The sequence below is a fragment of the Bos indicus genome, chromosome 6 (genome assembly GCF_029378745.1).
Source record: "Bos indicus isolate NIAB-ARS_2022 breed Sahiwal x Tharparkar chromosome 6, NIAB-ARS_B.indTharparkar_mat_pri_1.0, whole genome shotgun sequence".
NCBI lineage: Eukaryota > Metazoa > Chordata > Mammalia > Artiodactyla > Bovidae > Bos > Bos indicus.
Genome location: NC_091765.1, coordinates 20,209,975 through 20,230,031, shown reverse-complemented (window position 1 = coordinate 20,230,031; position 20,057 = coordinate 20,209,975). Strand labels below are relative to the sequence as shown.

At 37.4% G+C, this 20,057-nt stretch overlaps 1 protein-coding gene across 4 annotated transcripts in view; it reads left to right on the top strand.

Annotated features, from left to right (window-relative positions):
- Window positions 1-20,057, top strand: part of GSTCD (glutathione S-transferase C-terminal domain containing) — a 151,708-nt gene that overhangs the window by 2,274 nt on the left and 129,377 nt on the right. For 3 of the 4 annotated variants that reach the window (XM_070791115.1, XM_070791114.1, XM_070791116.1), the window contains exons 2-3: window positions 10,682-11,122; window positions 11,787-12,254. In XM_070791115.1, coding sequence (XP_070647216.1) covers window positions 10,703-11,122; window positions 11,787-12,254 — 888 coding nt within the window. In that variant the 5' untranslated portion in view covers window positions 10,682-10,702. The remainder of the gene's footprint in view (window positions 1-10,681; window positions 11,123-11,786; window positions 12,255-20,057) is intronic. The other variant, XM_070791117.1, reaches the window with a different exon arrangement.

Below are 20,057 nucleotides of genomic sequence, written 5' to 3'. Positions count from 1 at the left end.
TCCCATCTCTTTAAGAATTTTCCAGTTTATTGTGGTTCACACAGTCAAAGGCTTTAACATAGTCAGTGAAGCTGAAGTAGGTATTTTTCTGGAATTCCCTTTCTTTCTCTATGATCCAGTGAATGTTGGCAATTTGATCTCTGGTTCTTCTGCCTTTTTAAAATCCAGCTTGAATATCTGTAAGTTCTCAGATCACATACTGCTAAAGCTTAACTTGAAGGATTTTAGGCATAACTTACTAGCATGTGAAATGAGCACAATTGTATGGCAGTGTGAACATTCTTTGTCATTGCCCTTCTTGGGGATTGGAATGAAAATGGACCTTTTCCAGTCCTATGACCACTTCTGAGTTTTCCAAATTTGCTAACATGTTGAGTGCAGCAGTTTAACAGCATCATCTTTTAGGATTTGAAATAGCTCACCTATTCCATGACCTCCACTAGCTTTGTTGGTAGTATTGCATCCTAAGGTCCACTTGACTTCATATTCCAGGATGTCTGGTTCTAGATGAGTGACCACACCATTGTGGTTATCTGGGTCATTAAAACCTCTTTTTGTATAGTTCTGTGTATTCTTGCCACCTCTTCTTAATCTCTTCTGCTTTTGTTAGGTCCTTACTGCTGAAAGGATTGCCTTAAGCATATCTCATTATTCCACATTGTGTTTTCTTTAAGATTTTTTTAATGTGGACCAATTTCATAGTGTTTATTGAATTTGTTATAATATTACTTCTGCTTTATGTTTTGGTTTTTTGGCCATGAGGCATGTGAGCTCTTTGCTCCCTGATCAGGGATAGAACCTGTACCCTCTGCATTGGAAGGTGAAGTTTTAACTGCTGGACTGCCAGAGAAGTCCTGGAAATTATGTTTGAGTTATACCTGAAGGCAATATTTTAAGAGGTCTAACTTCAGAAATAAATCTGGAAAAATCAATGAGATTTGAAAATTATTTTATCAATTCCTTTATTGTTTTACACTTCTGTTATATGTTTGTCTGCTTTAAACAAAGCTCAAACTTGAACTTTTGTAGTAGAGGCTCCATCAGGGGTTTTGGAGGGGTTGTTTTTGTTTGTTTGTTTATCTGAACATGTGTTTGTAACTTTTCTATCACCTGTGATTTGAAATAAGAATAAATGCTGACTATCCAATTGATCTTTCTAACCAACAATTTAGCAGACTTTGAAACTGAACAAATTCTGAAGCTAGTCAACTAAAACATCTCTAGTATACACAATTCCTTAGCACATGTTGTTTTTATCTTCAAGTTTTTTAGCTAGCCTACTGAATTCTGTTATGACTAGTGCTTGCAAAGCAAGGATTTATACCATTCAGTTCATGATGAGCACAGATATTAGTTACTGTGGGGATTCAGTAATTTTATTTCAGGTTTGCTGATGTTTCTAACAGGTTAGCATTTCATGCTGTGGCTCGTTAATTGTGAGGTCAAGCTTATCTGCAAGCATTATGATTCTATGGCAACAGATGATTCCCTGATTCTATGGAGAGAAGATGCCACAGTTCCCTTATGGCTAAGGTTGTAGTAGGCTTTCTTATTTTTAAATAGTTTTTCCCCACTTCTTGCCTGGATAAGAAAACAGCTAATTTTAATCATAGGATTTTGTCCTCTAGGATTTAGTGATATGTGTCTCGATGTTTCACAACGTAGTGAGCACTGAATAGCTCGGTTTTTTCTTTCTTTTTTGACCTTTAATATCTAAGGTAATAAGCTGCTATTTAACTCTGTAGAGGCAGGCTTTTCTTTCCTTTTTTTTTTTTTTAAATCTATATTATTGAAAGAAAACAATGAGCTATTTGCAACCAAATACTGTTATTTTGGGGATTTCCCTGGTTGTCCAGTAGTAAAGACTCCCTGCTTCCAGTGCAGGGGGTGTGGGTTCAGTGCCTGGTTGGGGAACAAAGATCACACCTGCCACATGGCATGAAAAAAAAAAAAAAAACACCTTGTTATTTTTATGTATAAAATACAAGCTAGGTTCTAATACTCATAATGTTGAACGTTTTGATGTAGTGGGGAATTCAAATGAGCTTAAATTTAAACTTGAATCTTTAAGAAGAGTAAGTTTGTCATTTTTTTATGCTTATAAATTGCTTTAAACTATTCGATATAAGCAGTTAATATTCTAGTGAACTTAAGATATCCCATTTATACTCTGGAATTTTGTGACTCCCTGGTTTTCAGCCTTAAATAACAAACAGATTTTTTTTTTCAATGTTTGGTTTCAATCTTTTCTGTTTTTAAAAAATCTTTTTATTTTATATTGGAGTATAGTTGGTTAATAGAGAAAATATTTTCAACTCAACACAAAATCTCTTATTTTTATTGAGAAGTTTGGAAATATAAAGCGTACTTGAAGACTTGCCCATCAAACTTGGTGTTTTTTGACAGTATCAATGCATAAGGAATTTGGGGATAAATTACAAGTAGATAACAATAGTATTTATTTAGAGGATTACTAATGTGATAGATGATGTTAGTTCTCACAACATCCTATATGGTAAATATTGTCATTATTATTATCTCTTTTTATGAATGAGAAAACTAAGGCACAGAAAAAATTTATATTACTAGATACTAAGTATCAGAACCAAGATTTAAACCCAATCAGTCTGTACCAGAGTCTAGACTCTTATTCATTACTCAGTGTATGAATATTCTACTTGTTAAGTAAATATATAGAATCTCATTAGGTTCCTAATTCTCTTGCCTAAATATCAGTAGACATAAAAATGTTTATGCTATATTTACAAGTTTGAGTGGATTCTAGTTATACTTTTTCCGACTCAGCTCATGGTGGTGTGTTTCTTCATTTTAATTTATACCTGCTGCTGCTACTGCTAAGTCGCTTCAGTCGTGTCCGACTCTGTGCGACCCCATAGACAGCAGCCTACCAGGCTTCCCGTCCCTGGGATTCTCCAGGCAAGAACACTGGAGTGGGTTGCCATTGCCTTCTCCAATGCATGAAAGTGAAAAGTGAAAGTGAAGTCGCTCAGTCGTGTCCGACTCTTAGCGACCCCATGGACTGCAGCCTACCAGGCTCCTGCGTCCATGGGATTTTCCAGGCAAGAGTACTGGAGTGGGGTGCCATTGCCGTCTCCAAATTTATACCTAGTTTGCTCTTAAAATAGATTTATTTGGAAGAGAAAGAATGGTGTCAAGAAGAATGAAGCTTATGTGTACCAAGACTAATGTTCTCAAAAATACTGTCTTTACAGGGATTAGTGACAATCATTTATGTACATTTATTCATTTATTCATTTGAACTAAAATTTGAGTACTGTTTACCATTGGAGACGTGCAGTAATAAGTGCTGTAAAGAAAAAGAAAGCAGGATAAGGGGCTAAGAAGTGTTAGGAGTGCTTTTTCAATTCAGGTAGTCAGGAGAGACTGCTCTGAGTTAATATTCAGAGACCACAGTGAAATAAAGGAGCAAGCCATGTGAATATCTTGAAGAAGAATATTCTAGGCAGAAGGAATCGCAAGCACCCAAATTCTCAAGTGTGGGAGCACTGCTGGCATTGCACCAGAACAGCAAGGAGAATTGGCTTGAGGGAAGTGAACAAGAGGGAGATCAGGTCAGAAAAGAAGGACAGCCAGGGTCACATCAGACCCAGAGACCATGATAGGAAATTTGAATTTTATCAAGTGTGCTGGGGAGCCATTGAATGGTTGTGAGCAGAGACATGGTCTGATTTATGTTTTTAAAGGATCACCTTGACTCGAGTTGGACAATTGACTGTTGTGTAGGAAACAGTTAATGGGCTTTTGCAATAGTCCTTGTAAGAGCTAGTGATGACTTAGATTAAGGTGATATAACCTACCCTACCAATATCACCTTAATCTAAGTCATCACTAGCTCTTTCAAGGACTACTGCAAAAGCCCATTAACTGTTTCCTACACAACAGTCAATTCTCCAGCTCGAGTCAAGGTGATCTATTCGGAGAAGGCCCATAATTAATGCACCTCTAGACTTTATTTGAAGAAGGCAATGGCACCCCACTCCAGTACTCTTGCCTGGAAAATCCCATGGACAGAGGAGCCTGGTGGGCTGCAGTCCATGGGTTGCTGAGGGTTGGACACGACTGAGCGACTTCACTTTCACTTTTCACTTTCATGCATTGGAGAAGGCAATGGCAACCCACTCCAGTGTTCTTGCCTGGAGAATCCCAGGGATGGTGGATGGAGCCTGGTGGGCTGCTGTCTATGGGGTCACACAGAGTCGGACACGACTGAAGCGACTTAGCAGCAACAGCAAAAAGTTAGTATTACCATGTATTTCAAAGGCATAAATAGTAAAGTAAGAGAAAAAAAGGAATTGAGTGACACTTCAGAATTATGGGCCCAAGTATCTGGGTAAATGGTGTTGCTATTTTATCAAGAAGATTACTTGAGGAAAGAGGAACAGGTTTGGAAAAGTGTCCTAGTGAAGATATCAAGTAGGCTACAGGAGTCTAAAGTTCAGGGGAAAGGTTGCGGCAGAGATAAATATCAGAGTCATCAGTACTATTTAAACCTGTAGCACTGTGAATCACCTTGGACAGTGTTGTCATAGTATAAGTTGTAGCTCATGGATCTTGGAATCAATTTAGTGAGCACTAACCAACATTAAAAACAAACAAACAAAAAACAACCCTGGAAAAAAAAGAAGAAAAGATAAACTGTTTGTTATATCTCCTATGGTAGAATAGTTTTTTGTGAGTCTTTTGTTTCAGTTTTATTCTGTGTATAATGACCTTCATTATAACGTTTATTTCTTATTGTATGGCATGATCAAAAGTGTGAAAGCCGGTAATCAAAGGTGTGAGTTTAAGTTGAGAATAGGGCAAGGTGCTAAGCTACAGGTCACTAAGAGGTCTGAGGAGGATCCAATAAAACTTAAGAAGGAATGATCAAAAAACTTAATCCAGTGCTGAGAATTGTCAGATACTCTGTCTTTAGCATGGAGGTTTTTATCAAGAGTGTACATGCTCAGTCACTCAGTGTCTCTGACTCTTTGTGACCCCATGGACTGTAGCCCGCCAGGCTCCACTGTCCATGACTCGTCCCAGGCAAGAATACTGAAGTAGCTTACCATTTCCTTCTCTAGGGGTTCTTCCAGACCCAGAGATGGAACCCGCATTTCCTGCGGCACCTGGACGGGCAGGTGGATTCTTTACTTCTGAGCCACCTGAGAAATTTGCTAAGAATAACATAGTTTCTGATGATTTTCACTGTGGTGAAATTGTGGCTGTGATAAAATTGCAATATGGTTCTACTTATGAAGTTTATAAAGTAGTGCTATTTATGTTAGAAAAATACTCATTCCTTAATGTTTTCCCATAAGATCCCTTTATAGATTCAAATAATGCTTTTGGATTGAAGTACAGTTCTTATTCATGTAGTGGAAGTAAAATGTACTTTAAGGATTATGAGGGCTGAAGTAATGCATAAAATTCCAGGTGCTTATTAAGCACATATTTGGTAGGCAATAAAATGTACATAATATTATTTAGAATTGCGTTCTTTGTTCCTTTAACATTTATTAAGCTCTTATCAAAAACCAGCCACAGTAATAATTTCTTACTTAAAAAATACAGTCAATTGGTTAATATTTTTGTTGCAGTTATGTACTTTTGGACTTTATTATGTAATAAATAGGGCTTTCCAGGACATTAGTGGTAAAGAACCACCTGCCAATGCAAGAGACATAAGATAGGCAGGTTCGATCCCTAGGTTGGGAAGATCCCCAGAGGAGGGTATGGCAGCCCACTCTAATATCCTTGCCTGGAGAATCCCATGAACAAGGGAACCTGGTGGGCTATAATCCATAGGGTGGCAAAGAGTTGGACATGACTGAAGCAACTTAGCATGCACACACACATGGGATATGTAACTTATCTATTTATCTGTTATGTGTAGTTGCCATAGATCCAGACTTGAATTTCGAGCACAGAAATTTTAAACTTTTTTTCTAGCTTCCAGAGAAGTATGCTTATGTTCAATATTTACAGTGTTTTTTTCTTTCTTTATATACATATGCACCGAGTAAACTATTGATAATAAAATGGCTTCAAATAAGAAAATCACTATAAAACGCATTTCCCCTTTCATGTATGAAATGTTTCACTTTATCAGCACCATGATACATTGATTATGATAAATGAATAAAAATGTTAAATTCCTGAAATATTAAACCTATGACTACATTTGTTTAAAAATATCTTTGAAAATTGCCAATTAATGAAACCAAGGCTTAAATATTTACTTTTTACCTGTTTTTGTGCTTCCCAGGTGACTCAGTGGTAAAGATTGCTCCTGTCAATGCAGGAGGCCTGGGTTCAGTCCCTGGGTTGGGACGATCCCCGGGAGAAGGGAATGGCAACCCACTCCAGTATTGCCTGGGAAATTTTGTGGACAGAGGAGCCCAACGGGCTACTGTCCATGCGTTCGCAAAAGAGTTGGACATGACTTAGTGACTAAACCACAACCTGTTTTTATTCCCTCTGCAACATTCCCAAGCAAGGGAGGAGATGCACACTCCCTCAGCTCTGTTCAGGCATCTCAAGCCTGTGGTTTTATCTTCCGCTTTCTCGCTCCCTCTAAGTGCAGTGTGGCACCTGTCAAAGCTGAGAAAGAGCAGATGACAGCACTTCCGTGCTAGGCAGAAATGTAATCTGGAGTAACAAGATCTGTACCCCAGCTCCATGCCTTGGAGACCCCAAGGATGATTCTACAGTACCTACCTTTTAAAAGCTCATGACATAAAACTGATAAGATGAGGAATTCTCTGGGTAGAAATGAAGAAGAAAATAGGTTTATTTTACTGTATTGCAAACTTTAAACAAAAAATGTGTTCTACTTTCTTGAAAAATTAGACATGGTACATGCCAAAAACAGATATCAAAATTTTACAGGTTTGCTAATACTTATTTTAGAAATTATAGTAAAATTTAATGTGGAGAAATTGCCCAGGGAGAGTGATTGGTTTTTTAAACCCCAAGATCATTAAGTAATATTTTTAGTCATCAAGGGGGGGGAAATACCAATATTTATATTTTAAAAAGTTAATTATGTTGAGTCAACAGTACTTTGCATTTTCTCTTAGGCATCTCATTAATTATTAGTTATCTCCAGGGACAGATTATTGCTATTCTCTTTTGTTGACATTTAGCATTTATTAAGTGCTCACAGCAAAAAAAAAAGTTTATGAAATGTGTAAAAGTTAATTCTGGGACTTACGTGCCTCAGTTCAGTTCAGTTGCTCAGTCATGTGCGACTCTTTGCAACCCCATGGACTGCAACACACTAGGCCTCCCTGTCCATCACCAACTCCCGGAGTTTACCCCAAACTCATGTCCATTGAGTCAATGATGCCATCCAACCATCTCATCCTCTGTTGTCCACTTCTCCTCCCGTCTTCACTCTTTCCCAGCATCAGGGTCTTTTCAAATGACTCAGCTCTTCCAATCAGCTGGCCAAAGTATTGGAGTTTGAGCTTCAATAGTCCTTCCAATGAACACCCAGGACTGATCTCCTTTAGGATGGACTAGTTGGATCCCCTAGCAGCCCAAAGGACTCTCAAGAGTCTTCTCCAAGCTCACAGTTCAAAAGCACCAATCCTTCGGTGCTCAACTTTCTTTATAATCCAACTCTCACATCCGTACATGACTACTGGAAAAACCATATCCTTGACTAGACGGACCTTTGTTGACAAACTAATGTCTCTGCTTTTTAATATGCTGTCTAGGTTGGTCATCCCACTCCAGTACTCAACCCACTCCAGTGTTCTTGCCTGGAGAATCCCAGGGACAGGGGAGCCTTGTGGGCTTCCATCTGTGGGGTCGCACAGAGTCGGGCATGACTGAAGCGACTTAGCAGCAGCAGCAGCAGGTTGGCCATAACTTTCCTTCCAAGGAGTAAGCGTCTTTTAATTTCATGGCTGCAGTCGCCATCTGCAGCGATTTTGGAGCCCAAAAAAATAAAGTCTGTCACTGTTTCCATTGTTTCCCCATCTACTTGCCATGAAGTGATGGAACCGGATACCATGATCTTAGTTTTCTGAATGTTGAGCTTTAAGCCAACTTTTTCACTCTCCTCTTTCACTTTCATCAAGAGGCTCTTTAGTTCTTCTTCACTTTCTGCCATAAGGGTGGTGTCATCTGCATATCTGAGGTTATTGGTATTTCTCCCAGTAATCTTGATTCCAGTTTATGCTTCCTCCAGCCCAGCGTTTCTGATGATGTATTCTGTATATAAGTTAAATAAGCAGGGTGAAAATATACAGCCTTGATGTACTCCTTTTCCTATTTGGAACCAGTCTGTTGTTCCATGTCCAGTTCTAACTGTTGCTTCCTGACCTGCATATAGGTTTCTCAAGAGGCAGGTCAGGTGGTCTGGTATTCCCATCTCTTTCAGAATTTTCCACAGTTCATTGTGAGCCATACAGTCAGAGGCTTTGGCATAGTCAGTAAAGCAGAAATAGACGTTTTTCTGGAACTCTCTTGCTTTTTCGATGATCCAACGGATGTTGGCAATTTGATCTGTGGTTCCTCTGCCTTTTCTAAAATCAGGTTGAACATCTGGAAGTTCACAGCCTCAGGAAGTGGCAATATATATGTACTCTAATTTTTTAATATTAATATTTCAGCATATCCTGAATCAAAAGCTGTAAAATAGCATGATGTTGTTTTTAGTCTTCCGTTTTGTGTGTCTTTTTTAAGTGTTGACAGGACTGGTTTCTGCTAATTCCATGAGGGAATTGATTATGTTTTCTTTCCAATCTGCTCCTTAGGAAGGCACTTAGGGACCTTCTTTATAGTATGGCTGAGTCCCTTCACTGTTCCCCTGAAACTCTTTGTCACAATTTTGTTGATCAGCTATACCTCAAAACAAAACAAAAAGTTTAAAAAAAATTTTAAAAAGGAAGGTAGGATATGACAAACGGTACATATATGCACAATAAAACTGTTATTTGCTATTTAAAAAAGTAATCTTCTTTATAGTGTCAACAAAAGGAGTTAAGAAGATTGGTAAATTAATCAGCAAAATATATAGAGGGGCAAACTATATCTATGTAGTTTAGGTATAGAAATAGCAACCCACTATCTCCAAAGAGACTATCAATTTTCTACAAAAGGTTGGTTTCTTTTGCCTGTGAGCTTTAACAAATGCCCTTTAATGCTTTCTTTTAAAATCAGCTCTAGATGAAGAGAAAAGAAAAAAATCCAAAAGGTAATTAAGTTAGCTCAGGAAGAAAATAGTTTCCTTCGGCTAAAAAGTTGTTGCTTTTAAATTACATGAAATAATTTTCTCCTAGATAATCTTAAGTAACAAGCCATGGTGCAGGTCTGTTACGTTTTAATAAAAGAAATATAAACACTAGTGATTGTTTGCATTACCAAGAAGTTTTCCAAGACAGTAATGTTACTGTGTATATCTTTACTAACTATATCTTTGTTATAATGAATTATTAGCTCTTTAATAAAGTTGAGGACCAAGATTAATGAGTACTTGATTGTTTTGCTTTTAATTACAAAAAAAAAACTAAGGAACTTACAATGTAAAGAAAATTTAGTTGATTTTAATACCCTAAAATTTGGGGTACACTAATATTTCAAATATACTTAAAGAGTTGCATGTATACTTTTTAAAGGCTTTTAAAATAATTTTTTTTAATTTAAAATATTTTTTCTTTAATATACCAGTTAGTATGTGGCTAATGCTTTTAAAGGGTGCCATCTAGTGTCAGTTTGGGAATTTTGATTTATGGATTTGAACACGGGGAATTTTAGACCCAGAAATTGTAGAATTCAAGCAAAAAGTCATAACTGACCAAAGTCTTAAGGATTATGACTTGAAAACACCCGTCAATAATTTGACCACAAGATTGTGTATGTTTTCATCTTTAAAATAATGAACATGTCTATTCATCTATGCATTCACTCAGTGCTTTTTGATTATACATATATATATATATATATATAATGTCAGACCTTGTTTTAGATATTACAGTGAATACAATGAAATTTATAATCTCGTGGAACATGCTATTGGAGGAAGACAAGAATAGATATATAATATGTTGCAATAGTGATAAATGCTAGGTATTCTTGATTATTTCTTGTGTCCTATTCTGTTCATCTTTTATTCTCACCTGTAGTGAGACCGACAAGTACTTGACTGGGAGGGCTATATTGCAAAGCACCTGAGGTATGCTCATTTTAAAGGAGCTGTGTATAAAATCCCCTTGCGTGCATGCATGCTAGGTTACTTCAGTCATGTTCAACTCTGTGCAACCCCAAGGACTCTGGCCCACCAGGCTCCTCTGTCCATGGGATTTCCCAGACAAGAATATTGGAGCGGGTAGCCATTTCCTCCTCCAGGGCATCTTCCCAACTCAGGGAGCGAACACGCAACTTTTACGTCTCCTGCATTGTCAGGTGGGTTCTTTACCACTAGCAGCACTTGGGAAGTTCTAAAATCCTCTTAAGACTAGTTAATTGCACAATGTGGGCCTCATTCTTTTGGAAGCCATTTATTCATGCCAGGAACAAATTTTTGTAGAATCATATCAATCGCAAATCCTTGCTGATTTCTAGAAAAAGTTTTAAAGTGTTCATCTTTTATGTTAGCTTTGCAACGACTATATCCTAAGACCTAAAACCACTTCAATTTATGCTTCAGGTAACCCAATGAAAGAAGAAAATGAAAGGCATTAAGAAAAGCCTTACAGAAGAATATCTGTACTTGGACTTTTCTCACCAAAAAGAAGGGTGCATCTTTCCTCTTCATACATCTGTAACTTTATTTTTGTTATCATACTGTGACTGCACAGTCTTTAAAGTTTTCTTAGTCCTCCCTGGAGAAAGCACAGGTATTTCACTACTTAAAAATGTACCATCTGAGGGTGTTGAAATACAGATTATTTCAAGGCAAGAGCTTCCACCAATAGTCCAGAGTTGCTGTTTACCTGCAGTAGTAGAAAGACCAGACAATTTCTGTAGAGCAGGACTTGCTGTTGTTCTGAGACACATAATCCAGAAGTCATATGAAGCAGACCCCTCAAAGAAGGAAATTTTGGAACTTCTGGGTTTTAAGAAGACTTGCTTGAAAGCTTGTGCTGAAGTAAGTAGAATGCCTCTTTTCTGTTATTTAAAGCCATAAGTAATCATTGCAGGCAGACTCTTTGTCTTCTGAACCACAGGGGAAGGCCATAAGTGATAACACATTCACTTGAATATTCATTTAACTCTCTGTTGGAAAATAAAGTTTAATTTACTGAAAAAAAAAAAAAAACAAACAGTAACCAATAAAAGAGTTACAGTAGCCTTTCATGTGTACCAGTATTTCAGTGCAGTATTAGAAAATAAGAAGTAAAGCTTTAATTTATGAGATTTAGAGACATTATTTTTAGGAAAAGATTTTTTTTAACCTTTTATTTTAATTATGTTGAGGATTAAAGGAGCTCAAATAGCAATGTTTCAGAAACCCAGCTTTTTTAGGGAGAGTATACTTTAGAGGCTTTGGGACGTGAGGATTTACTCAGTAAGAGGATATAAGAGAATAGCATATATTTCCAGATACAGGAGTGCTAAACCTACATTGTTTAATGTTATCACTTCTGAAGTGCTATGATAATGTCTCTTGGTAGAGCATAAAGTCTAGCCCAGGAATGGTTTAGCTCAAGACTTTAATTCTCTAAACCAGTCTTGTTTTCCAATATGAAGTTATTTTTCTTCAAGTTCAGTTGAAAGTAAAGAATCGTTTCATTTCTTGTTTTGTTTTGTAGGTTAGTCAATGGACCAGGCTATGTGAACTTACTGTCCCTTTAGCTGTTGAGAATTTTCTCAAAGAATCTTTTGATCAACCTCCGACCATTCCTGCTGCAATACTAGAGCTTGAGAAAAAGCTTAGTGAACCCGTTAGAGTGCATAATGATGACAAACTCCGGCGGCAGAAGCTAAAGCAACAGAAGGCTGCTGGGGTTGGACCTTCCCTTGCTAAGGAAAAAACGAAGAGCAAGGGTCATAGGCAGGAAACATCTGAAGAGGGGGACTCTTCATCTGCAAGCCTGGAACTGAAAGTGGCATTCTCAAAGCTCACAATACACAAGGAACCTGCTTCTGCCAACAGAGAGCCTTCTTACGTCAGAAAAGCAAAAGCCTCTGACCTGCCACCTCTGGATCACGTGTTTGCAGAAGGCCTATACTTCACTTTGGCAGATATTGTGCTCTTGCCCTGTATCCATCATTTTTTGGTAAGGTTTATCAGGAGTCGATACACTGTTGTAGGTTTCAGTCTATAAAGCTTCCCAGGTTTGAATTCCTATTCCATTTCTTATTATGCTTCTGGGTGAGTTATTAATATCTGTCTGCATTTCCTTATCTGTAAAACAGCGATGATAGTAGCGCCCATCTATTTGGATCAGTGTGAGGAACAAATGACAATTTGTGCAAAGTAGGAACAACGCTTAGACATAGTTGCTATCAATAAATGTTAGTAATTAGTATGACTTTTAGCTTTGAGTTGCTAAAATATTAGCATTTGTTATGATTATTAGGGACTTCCCTGGTGGCTCAGCTGGTCAAGAATCTGCCTGAAGTGCAGGAGACCCCAGTTCCATTCCTGCTCGGAGAAGATCCCCTGGCGAAGGATAGGCTACCCATTCCAGTGTTCTTGGGCTTCCTTGGTGGCTCAGATGGTAGAGAATCCACCTGCAATGCAGGAGACTTGGGTTGGATCCCTGGGTCGGGAAGATCTCCTGGAGAAGGGAATGGCAACCCACTCCAGTATTCCTGCCTGGAGAATCCCATGGACAGAGGAGCCTGGCGGGCTACAGTGCACAGGGTCGAAAAGAGTCGGATACAACTGAACAACTAAGCACAGCACACAGTACATGGTTATTAAGCTTAAATTCTCTTGTGATTACCTTCTAATACTAGAGGTTCCACTATTAAAATACTGAAGTCTCTGGTCAACTATATTTTATAATTGAGTAGTCACTTCAAATGGCTTGCTTCCCAGGTGGCTCAGTGATAAAGAATTCCTTGCAATGCCAGAGATGTGGGTTTGATTCCTGGGTCAGGAAGATGCCCTGGAGAAGGAAATGGCAACCCACTCCAGTATTCTTACCTGGGAGATCTCATGGACTGAAGAGCCTGGCAGGCTACAGTTCATGGGGTTGCAGAGTTGGACGTGACTTACAACTAAACAGGTCACTTCAAATTCCTTACCACTAGCGCCACCTGGGAAACCACTGATTTCATTATGGTAGACATTGTTAAATCAGAAATGTTGTGCCCACATCTCTCTGTTATGGAACAGAACAGTCAGTCCTATTCAGTACTGTGGAAGATTATAAATGGAAAGTTTCCATGTTTAGTTCAGGTGTGTATATATATATATATATATATATATATATGCATGCATGCTAAGTCTCCTCAGTTGTGTCTAACTGTTTGCAACCCCATGGATTGTAGCCCTCCTGGTTCCTCTGTCCTTGGGATTCTCCAGGCAAGAATACTGCAGTGGGTTGCCATGCCCTCCTCCAGGGAATCTCCCAAACCGGGGATTGAACGTATGTCTCTTAAGTCTTCTGCATAGGCAGGCAGGTTCTTTACCACTAACTCGGATATTTTTTTTTTTCCTCCCCTGTCTGTGGGAGGCACAAAGAACAAGGTATAAACAGTATCAAGTGAACCTGAAAAGCTAGAGCTCTTTGTAGCTTTCTTATTGGTTTTCCAGAACTGCATTTTCCCCACTTTGAAGCATTTCACCCTTTCCTTTACTAAGGAATCAGATAATCAGATTTTATTTATTATATATCACCAATACTTCAGGTACGTTTACTGACAATGGAGAAAATATTTCTAATGAACAGCTATGTATTTGAACATCTATGTATTTGGAGACCAGTGCTTCACTAATAAGTTAGGTGGCATCAATCAGTTGGTGTTTTATTAAAGAACATTTCTCTCGTCTTTAAAATGGGAGCAAAACAAGATTAGAAACCAAAATAACTTCAGAATTAAAGGATGTAAAAACAAGAGATTTAGGAATTGTTTGGATGTTGATTAGTATTGTAAATGTCACGTGTATTCCTACTGTCCTTGGAGCTGGAGCTGGATGGGGAGACAAACATAGATTTTTTTTTTTTTCCCTAGTCAAATCATTTCTAAATTCTCTTGTCACCATTATTACCAACTTTAGTCATTAAAGCAGTCATTTGGTACATATTATAAAATACTGTTGATATTCATGGCTTCTTGGTCTTCTTGGAGAACTCTTTGTTTCTAATTTCTTAAAAATTGATTCTTAAGTGGTACAACCATTAATTCATTCACTTGAGAAATTTACTTGAAAGCCTACTGTGTATGTCATGCTCTGTTGTACATGCTAGGAATACAGTGATGAACAAGACAGAAAGAGTCCCAGCCCTTATGGAGTTAATATTCTAGTAGAAATAGCAGAATAGGAAAGATAGAAACGAACACATAGACAAACAAATAATATACATTTAAATAATGGTGAGTACTACAAAGGAAATAAAACAGGTTTGTAGAGAAGACTTGAGTATTTGCTTTCAAATGTAACAAGACATAAAAAATTGGATTCACCTGCATAAAGATGATTTTTAGATCATTATCCAGACATCCATCTTTTACATTTCAGTTCAGTCAGTTCAGTCGCTGAGTAGTGTCCGACTCTTTGCGACCCCATGAATCGCAGCATGCCAGGCCTCCCTGTCCATCACCAACTCCTGGAGTTCACTCAGACTCACGTCCATCGAGTCAGTGATGCCATCCAGCCATTTGATTTTAGCTTAATTTAATACTGTTTACCTGATTAGGATCAACTGAGGTGAAGGTGTTCATAATTGAGAGGATTTTTTTCCCCCTTCAATCAGGTTGGACATCAGCCTGACCACTGCTGTGTAAATCTACCTAATACAACTAAAGAACTCTGTCTCAGTTTAAAATAGTGGAAAACTTGTACACTCAGCCTTTTCTATTACATGTATTCTGTGATTAAATTCTTCTCTTTTGACATTTATATGTAAACTAATTCTCTAAATATTTTCCTTTGTTTGTTTGTATTTTTCCTGGATCATCACATTTTCTTTCAGGAATTAATCTTTCTTTGCCAAAGCTTTGATGTTATTTTTGTTATATTTATTTTCCTCTTATAAGTCATCTTGGGTTATGAAGCAGCCGTTTTAGTTCAGATGGCGGCGATGATGCCAAGCCTTTATACTTGTAGTAACTCACATCGAGGTGATGAAGTAGCAGTCCAAACGATCAGAATCAGGATCAAGATCATGATCAGGAATGAAGGTCAAGTTACTAGGTTTGGATCAGAATCAGAGAACTGCATCTAGGGCCAAAATATTTAGCCATAGAAATGAGATCAAGAATACAAAAGAGCAGTCAATTTTGCTGATTCAAGGTTTGGTATACCAGAGGTCAAAATTAGAAAAGTTAGGGAAAATACCCAGTTTTGCTAAACAAAATGATGGCTTCCTGGTAGCTCAGACAGTAAGGAATCTGCCTGCAATGCAGGAGACCGGGATTTGATCCCTGGGTTGAGAAGATTCCCTGGAGAAGAGAATGGCAACCCACTCCAGTATTCTTGCCTGGAAAATTCCATGGACAGAGGAATCTGGTGGGCTACAACCCATGGGACAGCAAAGAGTTGGACACAACTGAGCAAGCAAGCAAGGGAAAATACCCAATTTTGCTAAACAGAATAAAGCCAAATATGCAAAACAATAGCTAGGAGAGGCTGCAGTGTTACATCTAAACCTCAGCTCCAAGCTCCTTTTCCTCTTCATAGGATATTAGCTGGCAAAGGTAACCCCTGATAGCCCAACACTGCTTCCTGGAAGGTGCTTGATAAAATCCTCTCATCTGGAAAGTTTCAGGAATGGATTTAAAAAGAATAAATTAAAATGCATACTACTTATGATTTCCCCTTCCCTTTAATTGTTAGAATCTTCTGGTATACAGAAGAGCAAGCAGATGGGAAAATTGACAATGAATAGCCATACTTAAGGTAAAATCTTGCTGATACCAGATAATCTTCAGATACCAGAAAATTTTATAGTTATTTTTAAGTTACTGTTGCTAAACAGGGACACTTTGATCGAACTGTTTAAAAGATTGTTCTACTCCTGGAATATAAACAAATTGCCACTTTATGAAATATTTTTGTAACCTGTATATGTATGATTTAACATACTACATTTTAACTTCTAATGCTTTGAATTTAGCTTTTAGAAGTATGACATTTGTTACAAAAGTAAAAACATTGTATAAATTGATTTTTCAGCAAAAATGCCTATGTTAAATACCTCTTTCATTGTTCTCATTGGCATAAAATTGAGAATAAAATGGGAATCTGGCTATTGGCTGACATATTGCAAAAATCATGAATGCTCTAGTTAATTTATATTTTCTATATCCTATCCTATGTCTTAGGTCCTTAAGAATTTTCAGTTTTAACTCACCAGTTCTAGACTGTTAGAAAAGCACTAAACTGGGATTTTATTTCCACTTAGTTTACTATTTTTTACACTGCTTACGCTGCTCACCTAAACATTTGTTAGTTATGACATGCTTTTGAAAGAGTAGACGTGACTAAGGGAATGACATGAAAGAATTACAACATACTCTAATAAGTTATGGAAAGTAATACAGAGATCTTTTGGATAGGTATAATATCTTCTCTTTTTATTCATGCAAGTTTTTTCTGCCCCTAATTGTAATTAACTGCAAAGCCACTCCTGGTGGCTTAGATGGTAAAGAGTCTGCCTGCAATATAGGAGACCCAGGTTCAATCCCTGGGTTGGGAAGATTCCCTGGAGAAGGGAATGGCTACCCATTCCAGTATTCTTGCCTGGAGAATTCTATGGACAGAGGAGCTTGGTGGGCTACAGTCCATGGGTTGGCAGAGAGTTGGATACGACTGAGCAACTAACTCTTTCATAAAGCCACTAGGATTTGATTTTGTGCTCTTCGTAGCAGTTGTTGTGTTTTTTTTTTTTTTTAACCATTATTTAAAAAATGAATTCTCTAGTTTTCTTGTCCTTAAATAACTTGATTAAAATTTATAATGATTTTGATCTTATCAGCCAGGTAACATTTTCAAAAAATCATTTCTTGGGGACAAATTTAATTCTTGTTTCACACATTTTTCATTAGCTTCTTCCTTAAATACATTTTCTCAAGTGTAATTAACAAATGTGGTGCAGTACCTCCTGAGCTGTCTGGATAATAGCAGAGCAGCCTGGCATGTTGATTAACTGGAATGACCTGTCATGTAGAGTAAAAGTCCTCAGTTTTTTTAAACATGAATTATTGGTGCTTAATTACAATTTATTTCAAAAAGAGGGAAAGATGTCATATGCCTCTAACAAATAAGAATAAATCACTATGAAGGGAAGTAAAGGAAAGTGAGGAAATGAGAACATTTCTTATTTGATTAATTTATCATAGTTTAAAGCTCAATTCCCTTAGCTCATAATCTGTTTTCAGGCAACTAAGTATTTTGTTGAGAGTTAGAAAGTTTTTTACTCCCAGAGTACCATTTAGACAGTATTTTTCACACTTTTTTAGTTTCCATAGTAAATGATGCATTTTACAAGATGATTGAGCATACAAGTATACATCTTTACATTATACATATAAATACAAAATAATCTGCCTTACTACTTGCTATTTACCCTGTTATTTTCTATTTTATTTCATTTTTTAAAAAAAAACCAGCTATATTGATTTTATTTTTTAATATAAATTTATTTATTTTAATTGAAGGCTAGTTACTTTTACAATATTGTATTGGTTTTGCCATACATCAACATGAATCCACCACAGATGTACATGTGTTCCCCATTCTGAACCCCCCTCCCACCTCCCTCCCTGTACCGTCCCTCTGGGTCGTCCCAGTGCACCAGCCCCAAGCAACCTGTATCATGCATCGAACCTGGACTGGTGATCAGTTTCATATATGATATTATATATGTTTCAATGCCATGCTCCCAAATCATCCCACCCTCTCCCTCTCCCACAGAGTCCAAAAGACTGTTCTATACATCTGTGTCTCTTTTGCTGTCTTGCATACAGGGTTATCGTTACCATCTTTCTGAATTCCATATATATGTTAGTATACTGTATTGGTGTTTTTCTTTCTGGCTTACTTCACTCTGTATAATCCGCTCCAGTTTCATCCACCTCATTAGAACTGATTCAAATGTATTCTTTTTAATGGCTGAGTAATACTCCATTATGTATATGTACCACAGCTTTCTTATCCATTCATCTGCTGATGGACATCTAGGTTGTTTCCATGTCCTGGCTATTATAAACAGTGCTGCGATGAACACTGGGGTACACGTGTCTCTTTCAGTTCTGGTTTCCTTGGTGTGTATGCCCAGCAGTGGGATTGCTGGATCATAAGGCAGTTCTAATTTCCAGTTTTTTAAGGAATCTCCACACTGTTCTCCATAGTGGCTATACTAGTTTGCATTCCCACCAACAGTGTAACACGGTTCCCTTTTCTCCACACCCTCTCGAGCATTTATTGCTTGTAGACTTTTGGATCGCAGCCGTTCTGACTGGCATGAAATGGTACCTCATTGTGGTTTTGATTTGCATTTCTCTGATAATGAGTGATGTTGAGCATCTTTTCATGTGTTTGTTAGCCATCTGTATGTCTTCTTTGGAGAAATGTCTATTTAATTCTTTGGCCCATTTTTTGATTGGGGCATTTAGTTTTCTGAAATTGAGCTGTAGGAGTTGCTTGTATATTTTTGAGATTAGTTGTTTGTCAGTTGCTTCATTTGCTATTATTTTCTCCCATTCTGAAGGCTGTCTTTTCACTTGCTTATAGTTTCCTTTGTTGTGCAAAAGCTTTTAAGTTTAATTAGGTCCCATTTGTTTATTTTTGCTTTTATTTCCAATATTCTGGGAGGTGGGTCATAGAGGATCCTGCTGTGATGTATGTCAGAGAGTGTTTTGCCTATGTTCTCCTCTAGGAGTTTTATAGTTTCTGGTCTTACATTTAGATCTTTAATCCATTCTGAGTTTATTTTTGTGCATGGTGTTAGAAAATGTTGTAGTTTCATTCTTTTACAAGTGGTTGACCAGTTTTCCCAGCAAGCACCACTTGTTAAAGAGATTGTCTTTAATCCATTGTATATTCTTGCCTCCTTTGTCAAAGATAAGGTATCCATTGGTGCATGGATTTATCTCTGGGCTTTCTATTTTGTTCCATTGATCTATAGTTCTGTCTTTGTGCCAGTACCATACTGTCTTGATGGCTGTGCCTTTGTAGTAGAGCCTGAAGTCAGGTAGGTTGATTCCTCCAGTTCCATTCTTCTTTCTCAAGATTGCTTTGGCTATTCGAGGTTTTTTGTATTTCCATACAAATTGTGAAATTATTTGTTCTAGCTCTGTGAAAAATACTGTTGATAGCTTGATAGGGATTGCATTGAATCCATAGATTGCTTTGGGTAGTATACTCATTTTCACTGTATTGATTCTTCCGATCCATGAACATGGTATATTTCATCTGTTAGTGTCCTCTTTGATTTCTTTCACCAGTGTTTTATAGTTTTCTATATATAGGTCTTTAGTTTCTTTAGGTAGATATATTCCTAAGTATTTTATTCTTTTCATTGCAATGGTGAATGGAATTGTTTCCTTAATTTCTCTTTCTATTTTCTCATTATTAGTGTATAGGAATGCAAGGATTTCTGTGTGTTGATTTTATGTCCTGCAACTTTACTATATTCATTGATTAGCTCTAGTAATTTTCTGGTGGAGTCTTTAGGGTTTTCTATGTAAAGGATCATGTCATCTGCAAACAGTGAGAGTTTTACTTCTTCTTTTCCAATTTGGATTCCTTTTATTTCTTTTTCTGCTCTGATTGCTGTGGCCAAAACTTCCAAAACGATGTTGAATACTAATGGTGAAAGTGGGCACCCTTGTCTTGTTCCTGACTTTAGGGGAAATGCTTTCAATTTTTCACCATTGAGGATAATGTTTGCTGTGGGTTTGTCATA